Source organism: Streptopelia decaocto (genome assembly GCF_964273445.1).
Source record: "Streptopelia decaocto genome assembly, chromosome: 1".
In the NCBI taxonomy this organism is placed as follows: Eukaryota; Metazoa; Chordata; class Aves; order Columbiformes; family Columbidae; genus Streptopelia; species Streptopelia decaocto.
In genome coordinates, this window is record NC_138663.1 from 51,982,070 (window position 1) to 52,002,166 (window position 20,097).

At 37.9% G+C, this 20,097-nt stretch overlaps 1 protein-coding gene across 5 annotated transcripts in view; it reads right to left on the reverse strand.

Annotated features, from left to right (window-relative positions):
* ACSS3 (acyl-CoA synthetase short chain family member 3) overlaps positions 1–20,097 on the reverse strand; it is an 84,167-nt gene that overhangs the window by 41,690 nt on the left and 22,380 nt on the right. For 4 of the 5 annotated variants that reach the window (XM_082061067.1, XM_082061069.1, XM_082061071.1 and 1 more), the window contains 5 exons: positions 18,776–18,910; positions 18,358–18,498; positions 15,963–16,043; positions 15,784–15,879; positions 4,320–4,471 (listed from right to left, as the gene is read on the reverse strand). In XM_082061067.1, coding sequence (XP_081917193.1) covers positions 4,320–4,471; positions 15,784–15,879; positions 15,963–16,043; positions 18,358–18,498; positions 18,776–18,910 — 605 coding nt within the window. The remainder of the gene's footprint in view (positions 1–4,319; positions 4,472–15,783; positions 15,880–15,962; positions 16,044–18,357; positions 18,499–18,775; positions 18,911–20,097) is intronic. The other variant, XM_082061068.1, reaches the window with a different exon arrangement.

Consider the following 20,097-nt stretch of genomic DNA (forward strand, 5'->3'; position numbering starts at 1 on the left):
ACCTTTCACATCAAATAAGCATTGTTTTCTATACCCGTAACTACTCAACATTACTGGCAAACTGCTTTCTGAGCACATCTCCCACATTAGGAGATAATTATTATAATGAGTGTGACCCCAATCAACATCTCGTACCTGAATGCTTTTTATTGTAAAGTACAAGCCAGTGCTGATAATTACAGTTAATAGCTAACTGGAAGTTATATCATAGATCAATACTTATGATAGAGGAGAACAAAATATTGTGTAAGTAAAAACCACAAATACATATTTTATGAAAAGTTTTTTTAAGATTCATCTTTACATGCAGGGCACTCCTGTTAAGTACTTCTCAATTTACATTATATGGAATATTCTATAATTAGGCATATTAAACACAACATTTCAGCTATAATGTAAACCCTACATTTATTAATTCATTAACTTTATAAACTGGTGAAAAATTCTGTTCAATGGCCTTATTTTAAAAATAGGGGTATTAAAATACCAAGAATTTAACTGACTTGATGAAAAAGTTAAGACGTCACGTTCTCCTCTGAGCCAAAACTAGAATTCCTCTCTTCTGAATTTAACAATCAGATTTAATAATTTGCAGGCTCAAGAACAACTTCACGATGCGAAAAGGAGAGGGATTAGCTCCTTGGCAAATTTACAGCACAAAACCATCAAAAAGCATACGAGAGCAAAGTGCCACAAGCCTAACAAAGCGTAAGAACTATGGAATTATTTTCTCCTGTCACACAGTATAGCAAGAGAGAGAGATGGCAATGGTTACAAGATGTCCCACTGAACAATTTTTTAACAGTCCACTTAAAACTTGAAAGCATGTCAGTGCACCTGTTACTGCAATCATCTGTCACTGCAATGGAGTTAAAGGGGAAGAAAAAGTCTTAAAACCTCTCGGTTAAATATATATGTCCTAAGCTGTTGTTCTGAAAAACTTACACTCTTAACATAAAATTCAGTGCAATCAAGCTTTTAGGCCCTATTCAAGAGTCCAGCAGATTGGACTTGAAGTATCACCTGATATAGGGGACAGATCAAAGTCCCTAATAGCCCTGATGTAGTTTAAATTGTTCAACACAGCATGTACATTTTGGTGTCACTCCAAGCACAAAAGAAACCGCATCTCCAAACCATTTCCTAAAAGCAGGAGTGTTCACATGGGTAATAACTTGAGCTGCACTTTTCCAAATTAAAAGATCATGGCAGTTCTTTTAATTCTGGAATGCATACGCAAGTTTTTTTCTGGAAAAGAAAAACTCTATTTGCATCATGTTAAATAAGTGTTTCTTCCTGCAAAGACAGTGATAAAGAGTCATTTGCACTTCTTAATTTAAACTGGAAAGGAAGAATTCTTACTAATTCTTAATGCACCTGGAGACTGCAGACACTTTAACATGTAAAATTAAATAATATTTTCATTTCATCTGCTTTTTCTCCATTGACGAGGGATGGAACACCTCTCCTATGAAGAAAGGTTGAGAGAGTTGGGGTTATTCAGCCTGGAGAAGGCTCTGGAGAGACCTTTTTGTGGGCTTTCAGTACTTAAAAGGGGCCTATGAGAAAGATGGGAACAGAGTTTTTAGCAGGGCCTGTTGCAATAGGACAAGGGGTAATGGTTTTAAACTAAAGGAGGGGAGATTCAGGCCAGACATGGGCAAGAATTTTTTTACAATGAGGGTGGTAAAACACTGGCAGTTTCCCCAGAGAGGTGGTAGATGCCCCATTCCAGGCCAGGCTGGACAGGGCTCTGAGCAACTTGACCTAGTTGAAGATGTCCCTGCTCATTGCAAGGGGGTTGGACTAGGTGACCTTTAGAGGTCCCTTCCAACCCAAACTAGTTATGATTTTATTATGTGTTTGTTCATTTTCCTCCCTGAATAGATTTTACATTGGCCATGAGAATCCAAGCACTGGAGGTTTGGGTGACAGAGTCAAGAGACAGAACACAACTGCAGCTCAGCTTCTCAGAGTGTGGGTAAAGGGGATCTCCACATAGACTTTTCACAAATGCAGCTGGGTCTTAATCACACATCCTCTAGCAGCATATGTGAGACATCAATTACATGAGAAAGTGTTTTCTTCTAATAGTTACGAATTTGCTACTTTAATTTCACGTCCTCTTGTTCCTGTGTTATGAAACAGAACATGAGAGTTCCTAATCTACTTTGTACTCATTATTTCTACACAGTTTTTATGCATTCTCATATTTCTTCCTAAATCAAGTGCATGAATATCTGGTATCAGGTGAATAAGCTAGAATCTCTACATCTTCTTGATATAAAATGGCAGAACATTCGCAATTGACCTTAAGTCAAGAAAGCCAAGGAAGCTTGTAACTAACTACTCCTAGATGTATAGAATCCTAAACTTACATTCAGCCCTTTGAACACAACCGTGAGGCTGATGTGGCCCCTAGTGAAAATGAGTTTGACTCTCCTGCTCCAGCAGCATGTGGCTAAACAGGGCTTTTATCCTACAGTATAACAAATCTGGGTCGTGTTTAAGACATAGGTAATGTTTTGTGTCAAAGGCAAACAAATTTCAAGATTTTACTCCAATAGCCAACAAGGAATTTGAGATGTGTACTAGAACTTTTGGAAACCCCACATATAATTTTGTGCAGAGGACATCAACGCCACCAGCATCAGTTCTTAACAGAAATTTTTTTTACCTTATGTCATTTCAAAAGAATGCAAGTCTGCTTAAAACTCAATTAACTTCTGTAAATCAGGTAGTCCCTTGTATACTGGAAGGTGGCATTGCCTACCAACTCTGTATCTTATTAGTATTATCTTTTGTTATCTTTCTTTATCATTTTATTTTCTTTTTTAACGTGATTTTTTAAAAGTGATATTGACTTTTATTAGTTTTTTAATAGAAGTTTTCAGGAATGAAATGTACTATGTGGAAACCTCTTTCAGGACTGCTTTCTTGAACATGTGTTCTGGAGTCTCTGTAGAGTAGGTAAAGATACAAAAAAAAGTAGGTAGCTCATTTCAAAGATTTTGCACCATATAACAGTGAAGAAGGCATCATAGATCAAGGAAATGAACTAAAAGTAAGACTGATTTCAAACTGAAACAGGCAGAATTCATTTGACCTTGGATTGAAAAGTCCATCCAAGTAACTCCCACAAGCAAGGATTTCCCTAAAATGGAATTTTTAGTCACCTGTTGGACTCCATTTCTTAACAACTGCACCTTAAAATGGACATACACTATAACTAGCTGGATGTTAATATTGAAATCATCTCAAAACAGATGGAAGAAAGTAATGATTAACTTGTAATGAATACCTCAGAAATAAATCCATCTTACTAATAGACGAAACTTTCCTGAGCAATAAAGAACGTGAAGGTCTAATGAAGCTACATGGCTTTGTATCTTCCCCTTCTCTTTGGACAAGTGTGATAAAAGACATCTTATGACTGAGTATTGCCTGTACAGTCTGACACAGTCCTTGTTGGATCTGAACAAACTATTCAAGATTTGATGTGGGACAACCCCCCATATTTTTCACATGTAGTCTGTTTGCCATAAGACACAGAAACCTGATCTGTCAAAGCACTAAACATTCACAGATGCAAGCCAGTGTGAGAGGCATTTTATTAATAAAATGTTAATAACACATTTTAACCATATATTGCTAAAAATTCTGAAATAGTGGTAGTTCAGTGGCTCAGACTGGATATTCAAAACTAATAGAAGACTTTGACCTTAATCTCTCCGTGCCTCAGCTTCCCATCTGCAAAATACAGATAATACCACTCTCTCATCTCACAGGGGATTTGTGAGGATGAACTCAGTCACGATTTTGAAGCGTGCTGCTACAATAGTGATAAACCCCTTAAAAAGAGTACAAGAAAGCAAACAGCTCAGTCTTTGAAGCACATAAGCATAAGAAGTAACTAAGTTACAGGGGGATAAACAAAACATTGACTAGCTGTTGATTAAAGGAACACTAAAATCCTGTGCACTCAATGAAATGAGGTCATGTGGGAAAACAGTACAGGATCATGTAATCCAAGACTGTATTACAGGGTATAAATAAGCACAGTGGGGTAATATTAAGGTTGAGCAAGTAACCCTAACTCAGTAAGAGCTCTTAACCTTAGAGCTGTAATCTTTTTAACAGATTTCATCTTCTCCAAACTAACAATATAAACTTACAAGCAAATACACGTACACCTGAAGTGCCAGGAATACATCCAAATTCTGCTATACAGAGGTGGGCAAAGCCCCAGACACTCTGCTATTCTTAGTTCATCCAGCCTGTTTCTGTAAGAAACTGCTTCCAGTGTATCCTTAGTTCACCTTTTCAGAGAGTACTGCTTTCCCAAGGCTGCCTCAGGGTCCTGCTGACGGATTGCTCTAATTGCAGTTGGTGAAGTAAAGGCGGCAGCTACTTCATGCTCTCCTAGCACTCGGAAATAGGCACCAGCATCTGGCGTTCCCACAGGCTTCCCCTATGGAGAGAATAATTTAAAATGTCACAGGATAAAAATACTTCATAATTCCTTGACAGTTCAAGGCTTGAGTGTGTAACAGCAGCGGTAGCACAGCAACAGAAGTAATTTCAAGTAAGACTGTAAAGAAGGCTTTGTTAAAAATAATACACTGTGAGTGTATTCTCTTGTAGAAATATTAATAAATTCACAAGCTTTGAGCACAATCTCTCACGTGAACACAGCACATACTAGCTGCTACCTCAAAAAATAAGACAAATGGACACGGGAATGAAAAGGCAGCCACAAAGAGCGGTTATTACACTGGCAGCAGAGAGAGCCATGTCTCCATCTACCCTTATTGCAAAACAGCCTGTAAAACACAGAGTCCCACTGAACCAGGAGTCTCTGCACACAGCAGCACTCCAGGTATATTCCCCATGCACAGCCCCACAGGACATAATGCCAGCTTTTTCTTACCTAGTAATTTCCTCCCCATTCTGGAAAAATTCCCACTTAGCTGCTTACAGCTGGCTTCTTGGCACCTTTGTGCTGCTGCCCCACATGAAGACTGAAAAGAAGCCAAAGACTCCTTTTCTGTTTTAGTGCGCTGCCAGGTTTGTGGTTGGGTGTTTTTAAACCAAACATTGTCTTGAGCTAGGGGACACAGTCAGGGGAATTACAAACAGAAGTAATCAGACGTGACGAATTGTCCAATGGTAAGTACTAATAACAAAAAATAATAAAAAATACTTTTCTGTGGTGCTACAAATAGGAAAAGCAGTTGGCACAGGATTATACAATCACAGTGTTGCTGTATGTAATTACCACAGTGCACAAACCGCTCCAAACACATTCTGAACTTATGAAAAGATGATGTTAATGTAGAATGAGCTTTAGCTCTACAGATATTGCCATAACCTTTTCACTAGAAAGGCCACACCTGGAAGGTGAAATCTGACAGAGCACCCAAGTTAGGAAAAATATGCGCTTTTCATACTGCAAACACAGCTTTGTCAGCGCTCTAATGCAAGAAGTCACAATACAGAAAAAGTTTCACTACTGAAACTTTCACTGTCTTTACAGCAGCTCACAGACAAATTCATACTTTTCATCCTTGTGTCAAAGGCAAATTTGGAATAGACAAATCAATAGGACCAGTGGAAAGAAAACAGCATATGAAACTCTAATTAATCCTTTCATTTTACCAAAATGCAAAACAAACACAGGCATTTGAACACCTTGAAGAATTTGCTAAATCCACTAGTTTCACTCTGCTAATGAGGCACTACTAACACAGTAAATGTCCTTATGAAAACACACACTCATCAAGTTAGATGCCCTGTCCCCACACAAAAAGCAGCACCGTGACTGTGACACAGCTCCTGGGAACTCATCCCTTTCCCTCACTCCCACCTGCCCTCCCACTGCAATCTCCCCCAGCTTACTCTGCATCCACCTGCGCCTCAACACTGGCAAGAGCACAGATGAACCATTTGGCAGATTTAAAGAATGCAGGATCCCAAAGGTCAGACAGGTACAGTAGGCTTTGCAGCCCTACAGTGAGATATTGCCAGTGAGAAGAGCACTGCAGCAGAGGATCACCGTAAAAAAAAGAAAAAAATAAAAGGCAAAATAATGCACAATTGAAAAGACTTTTTTTAAAGGATGGAGTAGTAAATGGAGAGAAAGTAGTAGGGAGGATTATCACCAACACAAAAAACTCTCTTTTTGCTAATATTCTACCATAAATTACCAAAAAGAAAAGAACGATAATCGCTTGCCAAAAAAGTGAATTATGCCCTTTTTTCTGTCATATAATGCACAGTCCCCAAAGAAAAATCTTTCACAAAACTGTCTTTAGCGTCCTCCTAGCACACTTCTTCATCACAACCTTCATGTATTCATTCAAGTGTTCACCAATATCTGTTCTTGAACCTCTTTATTCAAGTTCATGTTGCCTCCCCATAAGGTTCACTATACCTGCAGATCTGCTACCATCTGGCTAGGAGTTCAAGCCCCCATCACTAACACACACATAAATTATCTCAGACTGAAAAATTATATTATTTCCATAAACTTCTCATTAATTAATTATGTAATTGAGCTAGCACCATTTATAATCATCCCGGACAGCAACAAACCTACCTGTGGAGCAATCTGAAATTGGTTAGATTGCCAGGAGTAATGTAGGCTGTTATTTTTCACAGAATCACAGAATGTCAGGGATTGGAAGGGACCTCGAAAGATCATCTAGTCCAATCCCCCTGCTGGAGCAGGAACACCCAGATGAGGTTACACAGGAAGGTGTCCAGGTGGGTTTTGAATGTCTCCAGAGTAGGAGACTCCACAACCCCCCTGGCAGCCTGTTCCAGTGCTCTGTCACCCTCACTGTGAAGAAGTTTCTTCTCAAATTTAACTGGAACCTCTTGTGTTCCAGTTTGAACCCATTACCCCTTGTTCTACCATTGGTTGTCACCGAGAAGAGCCTGTCTCCGTCTTCCTGACACTCACCCTTTATATATTTAATTAATATATTAAATTATTAAACCATTAATAAGGTCACCCCTCAATCTCCTCCAAACTAAAGAGACCCGGCTCCCTCAGCCTTTCCTCATAATGGAGATGTTCCACTCCCTTAATCAGCATTTTTAACCAAAGGGAAGTTTCCAAACCCTATAAAAGGGCTGTGTCCAGCCCTGAGCACATCCAGTCCCTCCTACTGGCTTGGCTGCTGGAGCTCAAGCTCAGGGTTGCCATGGTGCAGCTGTGTAACCTCGGACCAGACCACCAGGAAAACAGCAGAGTTGTGACAAGAGCAGCAAGGAGCTTCCCTTGCTCAGGAGGTGAGTGACGCTCAGGTCGTCACCCTTGGTCCCTGACTGAGCTCCACTGCAGCTGTGCCTGGGCCTCACACCTCCAGCAAGTTCAAGCCTGAGCCCTGGAGCATCTTCAACACAAGCAGCTGAACCTTCAGGAGAGTGTGGGGAGGCCCGCAGGGCTCTGACAGCTTGACATTTATATGTCACAGGTAAGCTACAATGGCTTTGGTTTGGAGAAGCACCATTCTCAGATCTAAGAGGAAAAACAAATAAAACAACACAAACAGCATAAGGAAAGGAACAGAAAGTTCCCCTGACAGTCAATAACAAATAATACCCAAAGAATAAGGCGACACTTAAAATATCCATTTAGGAAAAAAAAAAAACAACAAAAAATAATCTGTCCCAGCTGTAAAATATTCTTACTGATTCTGCAGAAAAACTTCCCCTATGCCTTGGCAGCTGTTCACAGTTTAGAAAATGCATAAACAAAAACTGAGATAAGCAAAACAAATCTGAGACAGTGCGAAATGATTTCAAAGGCAAAAAAACCCTACAAATAAAATCGCCAAAGAGAGTTCTCATTTATTATACTAAAATTTTAAGAACTACTGCGAGATGCCATGAGTGGCTTATTACCACTTGCAATTTTGATTTTTAAAAAGTTAGCAATATAAACAAGAAAGCACAGGGTAACTGAATTCAGAATATGCTGACAGATTGCTGAGTCAATTGGGGACAATGAGCAACTGAAATGTTTCCACTGGATTTCTGCAGGGATCAGATCAAGACCTGTTGCTATTCAGTATTTGCATCAATACTGGAAATGAAAATTTATTTTAAAAGCTACTGGAAATTCTATCTGTGGTTGTCAGGAACCAAGAGCATGGTAAACAAGAACAAGTTAGAGAGCTGTCCACCTCACCTGATTTAAAAAAGGAAAAGTAGACACAGACACTTCTTGTATCAGCTAGGAGGATTCAAGTAGAAAATACTTTCTCTCAATAATATACCAAGAGACTCTAAGACAGACAAATAGGAACATCCTTCTGGATGTACCTAGATTTAGCATGTAATTTGTCAGATGTCTACCAGCTGAGCAAACATCCTCAGGCAGAATGTGTTGATGGATAATACATGATTATGAAACAAGATTCATAGTCAGGCAGCAAGAACGATCAAGGGGATAGAAATGTTCTCCTATGGAGAAAGTTGGAAGCCACTGGGATGGATCATTTAAGGGAAGAGACATATAAAATAACCAGCAATGTATCAGTAACAGCTCAGTGATGCCCTTTCTGTTTGATTCCTAACAACAAGGGGCTATTCAGTTAAATTCAAAATTATGAGGAAGAAATACCCTGCATAGCAAATATTACACATGGAACTCCTTGCCACCAAAACCTGCTGACACCAAAGCACATACCAAATCCTGACACATTAGGTTTCAAATGGAAATGTTCACAGAGGCATTCATCCTCCTGCTGCTGGTCCTGTTGCCAAACCTCCACTAAGGACTTGAGATGATACATCCTACTGAACTCACTTCACAAATACAGCCAGTGTTGATGATGGCAGAAACATCACAAAACTGGCAGACTTCAGAGACAGTGTCTGCTTTGTAAGCTGATGATAATGGCTTACAATAACTGTAGAAAGACTGGGTGTCTCAAAGAACTGTGCCAAATTAGAGTAATTTTGAAGATGTTGCTCTTGTTTTCTACCCTTCAGATTTGCTGCAACTCCAGGGACTGGAAGAACCCCAAAGAGCACTGTGAGGAAGGCTCCATGTGTCTTCCTACAGCTCAGTGTGTGGCAACAGCTCCTTCTCTGTCCTGGACCACTCAAATGCAGCACGGCTTCTTGGCAAGCGTGGGCATCCTCTTCCTCGCCCAAGCTCCAACTCAAAGTCCGAAGCATTGCAGTAGCTATTAACAAAATGCTGCCTCTTTCCTGAGATCTCAGATAGCAGCTACACTTTCTCTTCATGCTGCCCTGTTGCTTACAGCCTGCAATTCCATTAGCGACAGCAACCCAGCGTGGGCTGTGAGACTTCAGGTAGCTTATTTATAGCTGAAGTTTGTCAAGTTTGTCGTGTCTTGAAGAAAAACAATCCAGGAGAGATTAAAAAACAAAAAACAAAACAAAACAAAAACAAAACAAAACAAAAAAAAACACAACAAAAAAAAACCCAACATCAACAACAACAAAAAAACAACACACCACACAACCACCTTGCTGTATTTGAAGGAATTCATTACTGTTTTCACGTTCCTGACAATGCTGTTACAGCGAGCAAAAACTGAAAGCAGGTAGTTTCCATAGCAATTGTTAAAATGACAAGTTGTCACCCACTAAGTAATTTAAAAATAAATCACTTTAAGAAGCGAGGTTATGAAGTCAGCCCAGTTGATATTCACTCGTGGTCGTCCCTTGGCAAAGGGATGAGGTGTTCTTTCCCTGTACCTAAACAGCATACTGATACTCCCTAACCCAAAACCCAACATTAGGCTATCACTTAGGAAAAGCTTTGACTACAAATTTATGAATAGTCACCATTAAGAAAGTCTTCTGAGCAGAGGAAAAATTATACACTGTTCCTCTTCGTAAAAATTATTTTTCTCCCTGTGTGCACAGAACCCTTCCTTTTCTTCACATTTTTAATCCCCCAAAAAAGACACTGATGCCATGAACACTGTCTGAAGACTCAATTGGTGGCATCTCAAAAAAAGAAAATTGGGAAATGTACAATCGCTGTTTAATAATGTTCTCACAAATAGCAAAAGTCACAAAGCAGACATGCAGGTCAACTCTGATTTTTTCTTTAACATTCACTGTTAAAGAAATAGTATTTTTACTCTTTATTTCCAAAACCACCACATCTTAAATTCAGAGGTGCCTTTATAATGATAATATTCCCACACATTCACACAGAGACAAAACTTCACTGGAAGACAACTGTGTAACAGAGACTGCTGCAGGAACTCATTACTCTCCTCCGTTCTTTGTCTTACTCTACACTTACTAGAATGAAAACCTCTTCATTGACGTATTTACTTTAGTGATTCTTTCCTGTTAAATTCAAGCAACAATTTTAATGTGGCCCAGTGTACCAGTGGTCAAAAATAGCTACTATGAAACTATCAAAGTCTTTTCCTTATCTCCGAGAAACTGCCATTTTTCTCACATGGCTTTCCTTTTCTATTTAACTAGCATGGTGGTGGCGAGTTAATCCCTTTGGAATTAAGAGTCTAATTAACATCTATTAGGTGTTTAAACATTAATTAGACTATAGTAATTTAATACTCAAGCTAATATGGTATTTGATTCTGTAAATGTGTATTTCTGCTACTGGGTGACGTTTTTGTTCCTTATCATTCAGAATAGCAGAGAAATCAATCACAGTGGTCCCCAGTCTTAAAATACTATGAATTTAGTGGAAAACCACTGGAGGTTTTCTCGATAAAATAGAAAATGGAACTCTTTTTTAATAGAATTAAACTTGAAAAGGATTAAAAACTATGTCTATTTATTTTTTACTATTTCATTTCTATTTTTCTACTGAAAGTCATTTATAACTGCAGTTCTGTGATTAATTGTTTGTAAAGATCCTGACACCACTGAAGGCCCCGAAATTGCATACTAGAACTATACTGAGCATCTGGAGATAACATAAAGATGGAGATGGGGTTTGAAAAGTACCCAACATTAGGCAAATTGTGCAAGTTATGAAATCAGCCTAGAAGAGAGCTCAATTTCTTTCTTCTCCAAATTTCAGCTAGTCATACATTCAGTGTCAATACACTCCAAATGGGTATGTTCACTCTCTCCAAAATTTCTTGATTAAAAAGCAAAGGAACTTAAAAGAAGAGATTATTCATAAAGTAAAAGGATTCTAAAATACTAAAAAAAAAAAAAAAGAAAAAAGAAAAATCAAAGCAATACTTCTTGACTAGTAGACAGAACAGTTGAATACATCAACTGAAAACTGTGGATGATTTAATATACTTAGAAATATACGAAACAGTCATGCACATGAGGAGAAAAAAAGGTTACTATCTCTACAGGTATAGTTACATAGCACATCGGTTTACCTTTATGAACACCCATCTGCATAGGGGAATGCACATGTATGACACACGCTGACACTGCGAGGACAAGCTCCTAGCAGCACATGCTGAGATTTCTCACACGCCTACACATACAAATAAGAATTCGGCCTACGAAGTCTTTAGTCAAAACAGCTGACAGTTTACCATTTCTTGTCCCGCAGACCCAGCAATGATCTTAACTAGAGGACTATTCCATACTGCAGAGTTGGTGACCCATGTTAACAGTTGATCTGAGAAGGCACAACCCTGTGCTGTGCTTGTCTGCCTCTTCACTTCACCCAGAATATTTATTTGTGCAAACAGATCCAAGTGAAGTAAGAAAACAAAGATTCCTGTCTTGCGTGTAGAGCATATATTAGTATCTGAAAATTAATCTCACATACTGATCCACACTATCTAACACAAAAAAATGTCATCAATTATAAGACTGGCAAAGAATAGATATTATTTTCCTAGAGTATATTTCTGCCTCATAAATCTGGAACATCCTTATTAACTCTGATCACCTATACAAATAATTTAAGTTGTTGGGAAAGCAGATTCAAGATTGAAGGACAGCATGATAGTACTTAATTAAATATAGCTTACAGCGATGTCCACATAGCCTTTTAAGACTCCACTTCCAGACAACTGAACAAGGTTTTTTCGAACAGGTTTTTTTTTTTGCTTAAGGATACTGAATTTCCAAAGATTTTGCGGGGTCTCTACATACTACGAAGATGTAACAGCCAAGATGGTTACCACCTGACAGGAGAGGGACAAATGGAGTTCTGTGAGATCTGCATGCAGGACAGACTGTTCTTCCTCACCCTTTCACCTCAGGAAAAGGCAGGTGAAAAATGTACACCGAACACCTCAGTATGCAAAGCCATGCATACTTCACTTAATTTTTCAGAGCCAAAGCTCATTCCTCTTGTTCACAGTGGTCTCTTCTGCTACCACAATAACGCAGAAAAGAGTGTCCAGACTGTTTCTCTTGTTCACAGGAAAAATGATATTTTTATGTGCAATAGAAATCTCTTTCTTTCATTAGCAGTTAATTGAGAGCCTACATGATTTAACTCATGATAGTAAAATCAATCCCCAAACTAGTTAGTGAACCTTGAAGAGATGTATCCATGCTCGCCCTACATAAACAAACAAGACACAGGAAGAATATGACAAAAATGACCTCTCGGACAAGCAAAAGGTGTAGAGTATGTGCCCATACTACAAAATGTCACAAATCCATCTCTGCATCTGTAGTTATTTGCAAGTTCAAGTATGCAAGTATATAGTGTTAGTTCTGGACATTTTTATCCATCTATACAAATGTAGGTGTGTATATATGTATTTGAACATATGAATTCTGGGAAAATTACTGTACTCCCTTTTCCACATAAAGTTACTACAAAATCCTTTCTGTAAGGGAGTCTACCTCATTAGTTTAACATGTTATTTCACTTACCCATTCCTCTTGAATTCTACCTTTTTTCCTTTTCCTAGAACATTGCCCCAACACTTTTAAACAAACTCCCTCCTCCTTTGTTTTAAACCTACTTGATTACTTTTCATTTGTAATTTCCTGGAAAGAACTTTGCTTCATCATGTCCTTCAGAACTTTCGTATGTTCCACCACATCATACATCCCAGCACGCAGCTGTATCATGCACTAAGAACCAAGCCTCAGTCCTGCAATCAGCAAGGAGACATTTGTCATTGACTCAAAAGCTTTCAAAAGTTCCACGGTGATCCAGTTTTTAAATTCACAGCAGCAAGTGGATTCCACCAGGTTAGAGACTCTTCAAAAAAGAGCTAAGCTTAAGCAAGTCTCAAACGAATGGTTGCTTTTTATTGCCATAGTTGCATTGAAGATATTCTCTGTGTCATGTATTTCAGTCATACATTCATTGCAAGCTTTCATGCCAAACACTAACATAGTAAGCAAGTTAGTAAACTTCATCTAAACAGAAAGGACATTGAATTTCCAATTAAAAACAGCCATTTGTTTTAAGTTTTCTTCAGCTGCTGCAGTTGTTGGCTGGAAGCATTAAAGCATTTGAGTTTCTCTGTCCAAGCCATTTAAGGAAAAAAAAACCTTGTACTTGTTGATATCACTTTGTGTACTTTAATATTTAATAAAAAAATATTTGTTTTGCAAACTTGTTTTTCTGAGAGAGTATTGAAATATCAATTCAATGTCTAGAAGCTAAAAAAACAAAGCTATATGCTTCAGATCCTACAGATCTCAAAATAATGTGGTAAAAAAACATCCTGACAAAAAGCTCATTTTCTGTTTCATAGAACAACTTAACACGTTTCCCAGAGTCTTTCCGTGAAAAGAAGTTAACACTTTTAAAAGTTAACCACAAAGACAAGAACAAATACCAAACCACAGCTTCAAGACCTCAGAATTTGCTTTGCTTTTAAACACTGCATTTTGTTTCTTACTTTATATTCTTCTGTTATTAAAATGACAAAGAACAGGATTTTGCACAAAGCAACATACATAGGTGTCAGCTAGGCACAATCTCCTGCTCTATGAGAGATTACCAGTCTTCTTCCTTTTACATGCACTGGTACAAATAAACCTAGTACCAGGTGAATTAATAACATTAAACATGAATGTGAGCGCATATGGTGCTACAGACTTGGTTTACATAGCAAGTAGTGAGGTGAATTAGAGCAGATTAGTAGATCAAACCATTTAATTCCAGTGCTCCTCACATCTTCCATTAGATGTTATTTGTAGTTTATTTTAGACTACATTTATCCTTGTTCACTGGACCAAAAATGCAGTTCAAATAATCCTACAGATCTTTGCTGTCCTGACTGAAGGCTCTTCAAGCTGTCCCTTTCCTCCACTTCATGCAGATGACAGTAACACGTCACTTCAAACATCATCAGTAGGCTCCACCATAAAACTTCTACAAGCCCTATATTCCATATCTCTGGTCACAGAACCAAAACATACGCCAGTGCCTTCTTGCCAGGAAGGGACAGCATCACTCATTATGTCCTCAATGCCAAAGAGCATCCTGATAGCTACCGCATACCCCTGCGCCCCTTCACATAAAATACACTCTGACCATGGTGCAGCACAGGCCTTACCTGGTTGTGCACACAGCAAAGGATTGTCCTGATGATGCTTGTTCCTGAAAACAGTAACAATCCATTTCTGTTCTAGTATGGTCATCTTCACTTGTGTGGTGTATTAGCAGAGAGATGGAGAAAGTTCTCCCTTATGCAGAACTTCTGTACTTCTGATGGTCTGTAAACCAGTACCTTTCCACCACGTCCCCTGCTCCACAAACGCTGGCTACAAATGGTCCTCTAACAACTGCTGTATTCACAGTGTCATCAAAGCTTGTTTTGTAAGCTTTTTTCATTCCCTCAGTATCAATACATTCACTATACTTTTACAGCTCTTCCATGCTCTCCCATGAGTTACCACTGAATTTCCTTTAACAGTTCACAGGTTTCTAATTACTACTGCAAATCAACACAGGTGATGAGCATGCCACAATAGCAGAGCTAAAACAGCTTCTGCCCCTAGGACTGCTGAAAAAGACAGAACAATTACTAAGTGGGCTTCACTCTGCATGGTATTGCAGAAGCTGGGATATATCCAGAATTCCTCATGTCAGGTGAATGCAGGCAACCAAGTCTCAGCATGCTTAAGAGCTAACACCATTGGTGCTTTTACATAAAATGTCTTTCACTGATGGATACTGGATTCACTTTCTGAAGAATAAAGACATTCCAAACAACACTGTATCTTCTTGGCTAGTGATTAGAGAATCAACAATAATTTCTGAAAAAATAACCATGTAAAGCAGCGTGATTGCTTTTGTGAGCACCAAACAGGCCACTCTAACTGGACCAGTCTCCTCTCCATCCCACTGAGTTTCATCCCCCAAGGAGAAGGGCCAAGCCCTAAATGTCATCCGAGTCTTGATGTCAGATGCCTTGAGCAGTAGAGGGGGAAAAGAAAAGACAAATCCTAAAGAGTTCTGGCTCCAGTTGCCTCCAACTCAGATCCAGTAAGAATTTGTCATCTCCAGACATGCAAAACACATCATCCTCTCCTAGATCCTTAATAGAGGCAATCTAATGGCCTGTGGCTGAAGCCTCAGCAACAAAAGTACACTCCAACACCTATCATTTCTAGGTCTGCTGTTTTGGTGTTTCTTGCCCCATTGACCGTGACCAGTCACCCAGATGAAGTAGGTAATTTGGAAGGATAGTGAAGTAAGTTTTCCTTAGGAATTACTGTAAGAAGAGTATAAACACTGAAGATATAAATGCAATTTAAATATATATGGCATGAAGAATGGAGAGGCATAAACAGGATCATGAAGATTATCAACGGGAGGAGATTCTGCCTTTTCAAAGGCTCACTTTTTAGAATGGATCATACCTCATACAAAACTGTAGTATTCCCATGAAGAAGAGGTCCATAGCAAATGTAGGAATGACCAACAACCCAGCCTAAATCAGAAGCTGCCCACCACACCTAAAATGAAATAAAAACATAAATATAGTGAGGCATTTCTGAGAGGAGCTAAAAAAAAATACGCGACATTAAAACAGAATTACCTCACCAGGCTTGAGTCCATATACAGCTGACATTGTCCAGTTCAGCATAACTGCATAGCCACCTGTTGGTCTGACAACACCCTAAATAAGAAAATTTGAATACTTAAGATCATTTCAAGAATGCAATGATATTCCTGTCTTCAATGAAATTTTGTGGCTTTTAGCAGTAATAGACTTAAAGTTGTTTCATTTCAATACTCCTCACTTAAGAAAAGGATCCATTCCAGTAAGTACATGCTTGTGCTAGCATTCTCACTGAAGAAGTAATTTTGGAAAACGAACTAATAAACGTACAATAAAAATAAATAAATAAATAAATAAACACACTCAAAAAACCAACCAACCAACCAAACAAACAAAAAATGACAAACAAAACAAAAAACCACACACACACAAAAACACAAAACAAAACACCAACCCAAGCCCTAGATGACAATAGTTCTCAGAAGATAACTAACAAAGCCTAGAATTCTCTCATTAAAATCAGATATACAAATATTTGGACAATGTATGCTGACACAAAAAAAAGAGATGTGAGTGTTTACCTCAATTAAACTGTGGCCATCTAAATGCTAGGCATGTTCCAAACTCATCACTGAAAAATAGGTGTACTTGCGGAGTAGTCGATGCTTAAAATAGCTAGAGTGAATTACTCCCTGAAATGTACCCCTCTTTCTGCACTGGCTCTTTTTAAAGATGCTATAAAACTGGCTTAAACCAGACGTCTATTTTTGAAAGGTTTAATATCTAGCCTGAAGTACACATACGAAAGCAAACGAAGAACATCCCAGTCTTAGTAAAAAGAGGGATTAGAAAACTAGAACAAGAGAGTAGCAATAGCACTGTGTACCTCAGTAAGCCAAAAACTGGCTTTGAAACACCATTAATTAGACAAATTTTGAAATATTTTGTAATATTTTTATGTTTAATATACATTTCATCATCTTCTAGTATGCTGTTTCTAGAATAAACTAAACTTCAGGTGAGATTCCTCTAACCAAAAAAATGTCTACAGTGCAGACATTACAACGCAGCGCTCTGTCTGTGCTGGGCGTGATACATTCTCTTTATGTAGTTAATAGAATGAAATAGTCACTTTCAGTTCTGGTCCAAGGGAGGAGGGACTGTAGACACACATTAACTCAGTCAAATAGAGACTGCCACAGCAGAGGACAGTTAACTAACACGTCACGAATTTCAGGAAGCAGACTGCCTGTGTTAGGCTCAGCTTCTAACTTAGTCCCTGCTCTGAGATTAAAAAAGGTTTTGTTATGAAGGTCATAACTGAGTAATTTTACTTGCATGACCATTTAAAACTAATTTCTTCACATGAATAAAAAAGTTATTTTATTCATTAAGTTACTCATTGTAGCATGGTGCTAGTTGACACTCTCCCTTTCAGACGGGTGCTTCATTCAAAGTGTCTATATTTTTCTCTGTGGAGAGCCAACACAGTGAAGTAAACTTCTGACACCTTTTATCTCTGAGATACTGTATTTTGAAACTAGCAGTTGAGCAAAACACCTTTTGTAACAAATGATCTTATACTGGACTTTGTGACATTATAATAAAATTATTAATTTGCTTTAAAGTGCCCGGTATCACACATCCCTGGATGTGGCAGTGCTCAGACTAGTACTGGTCGTGCGATACTTGTCTCTAAATCTGTGGTGGTAAGATCACTGCCTGAAAATTATACTGAGCTTTAAAATAAAAACTTAAGTACCAAGCAAACACTCAAGAGTTTGCTTTTAAAATAAGATCTTTTAACAAAAAATCATTGTAAGACTAATTGATATGTTAAAGCAAACATTTTCAAGCAACACTCTCTGTCAGTTTTCACTTAATCTAAACTTTGTTTTTCACAGGAATTATTTTCTCAGAAGTGTTCAGTATCACAAGACTTCAGAACATGCTTAATTACATTTAATCTGTAATGCCACTCATTACATCTTATCTATGGGAAGATTAGCTAACATGTAAACAACAAATAAGCAAAGACTATTCAGCAATAAATGCTATCACACAAGTGATACATGAACTAATCTCGCCATTAAGTGACTATACTATGCTCATCTCAAACAGTTAGAACACAGAAGATATTAATAAATAAAAGACATTCTGCTGTCCTCACAAGTTTATACTGTACTTTTTGAAGTAAATTCAGTTTATCTTTATATTACTTATATTTAAATAAACAAATGTAGTTTATTCCTAGACATTGACTTTAAAGTAATGAAATGTGAATAAATGAGATTAAACCATTTCTAGCAATGATTATCATTCATAGCACTGAGCACTGGCAAACATTTCCAACCTTTTTAATTAACTATTTTCTCAAGTGGAACTGCAAACAGGTTGGTCACAAGCACTCAAACTACAGATAGTCCTTTACCTTGGGCAAGCCCGTTGTTCCAGATGTATACAGAATATAAAGCGGATGGTCTGAGGAAACGGAGACACATTTATAACACTGTGCTTTTGCAAGCTCTTCTTCCCAGTCAAGGTCGCGTCCTGGGGTAAGAGGAACAGAGCCCTGCCCATTGAAAAATAGAAAAGCGTCAAAAGAAAAACAGACAATCAATAGAAGTGGATCAAAAAACATATACTATTCAATTTCCTGTAAAGTATTATTCAATTTTCTGTATCGTAACCTCTCTGCTGCATTAGTTCTATTTACTATTTAAATCTTATGAATATAAAGTTCCCCCATAAAATTCAAAGACAAACTACAAACCAAAATTTTACTTGTAAAAGTGAGAAGGCATGTACATCTGAAAGTTAACATAAAGGCACAACAATTGTACACCCACCAAATTAGGTCGCTTGTAAACAAGAACTTTATCAGGTTTTCTCTGTACCATTGCCAGTGCTGCTTCTAGGAGGGATAGGTATTCCACTTTCCTTTTTGGTTCTACTCCAAAACTTGCCGTCACAATAAGCTTGGGCTAAAATAAAGAATTTAGATTGTTAATACATACATTTGCAATATATTCTATATACGCAACCTAATAATATCTTTTCCATGAAACTCTTTGATTAATGACACTAAATGTATACAGTCTATCTTCACATAATTAGAAACAGGGTTTAGACCAGCTTTGTAAGGAAGTCAAGCTTGTGTGATCTTGCCATCCACGCATCCGTTTTTTGTTCAGGAGCACACTAACAACTTCTGACACTCCTCACCATTTTCAAACAAATTTGAGTAAGAAATCAGCAGCATTAAGTTCTTTCAAGTTTCATGAAAATTAATGAACTGAGAGAAAAGCCCATCTCCATCTCAGTCTCTCCATTAAGAAAAAGCGGTACAGTGATGTCAACAATTATCTGTCCTCTTCAGCCTGTTTTCTAATTATCTGCCTGCACGCAATGGCATATTTCAAAACTAGCTATAGCACTTTGCTGGCTCTTTTCCAGCCTGTAATTAAATGGAACAGGAGGGAAAACAGGGGAAAGAGAAAAAAGAACGCAAACAAGAGTTGACAGGAAAGTAGAAACAAAGGAAGAAAATAAGCTAAAGTCATAAGGCACATGAAGGAAGTAAAGCAAGTGATGGCTGCAGAATTTAGGATGGGAAACCACTAAAAATCAGATTTCTATAGTTCTGGGGTTTTTTTAGAATAATTTATATTTACAAATGTGGATTTAGCATCTTTGTTATTGAGGTTTTACACAAGATTACTTAAGTCAAGAAATCTGCATACAAACTATTTTGACTTAGCTCCAAAATCAGTATTTTTATTTCTTGTCTTTCAGGAAACAAAAGGTAACACCAAAGAAACGATGTGTTAGAACATATTTTAATTGGAGAAGAATGAGTCTTCAATCTCCTTGCTTTTGGAGCTTTAAAAGTATGTTTATCTTATGCCCCTCAGTTTGATCAAACTGGTTTGCTAATTGTATGCATTAGCATAAATCTCATTAAGTAGGCGCAAACCACAATGCCACAGTTAAGGCTGCATTAAACTCGGAACAGAAAGCACAGATTAAACTGTTTTCTTTTGCAATAATAAAATGTTTCCTATCCAAATCTGCCATTCAGGGAAGTTTGCCAATTAGTTTGTATTCAAAATAAAGATTTCAGACGAGCTTTAAAATTTCAGCGTTTGTCATCTTTCTGTTTTGCAATGTA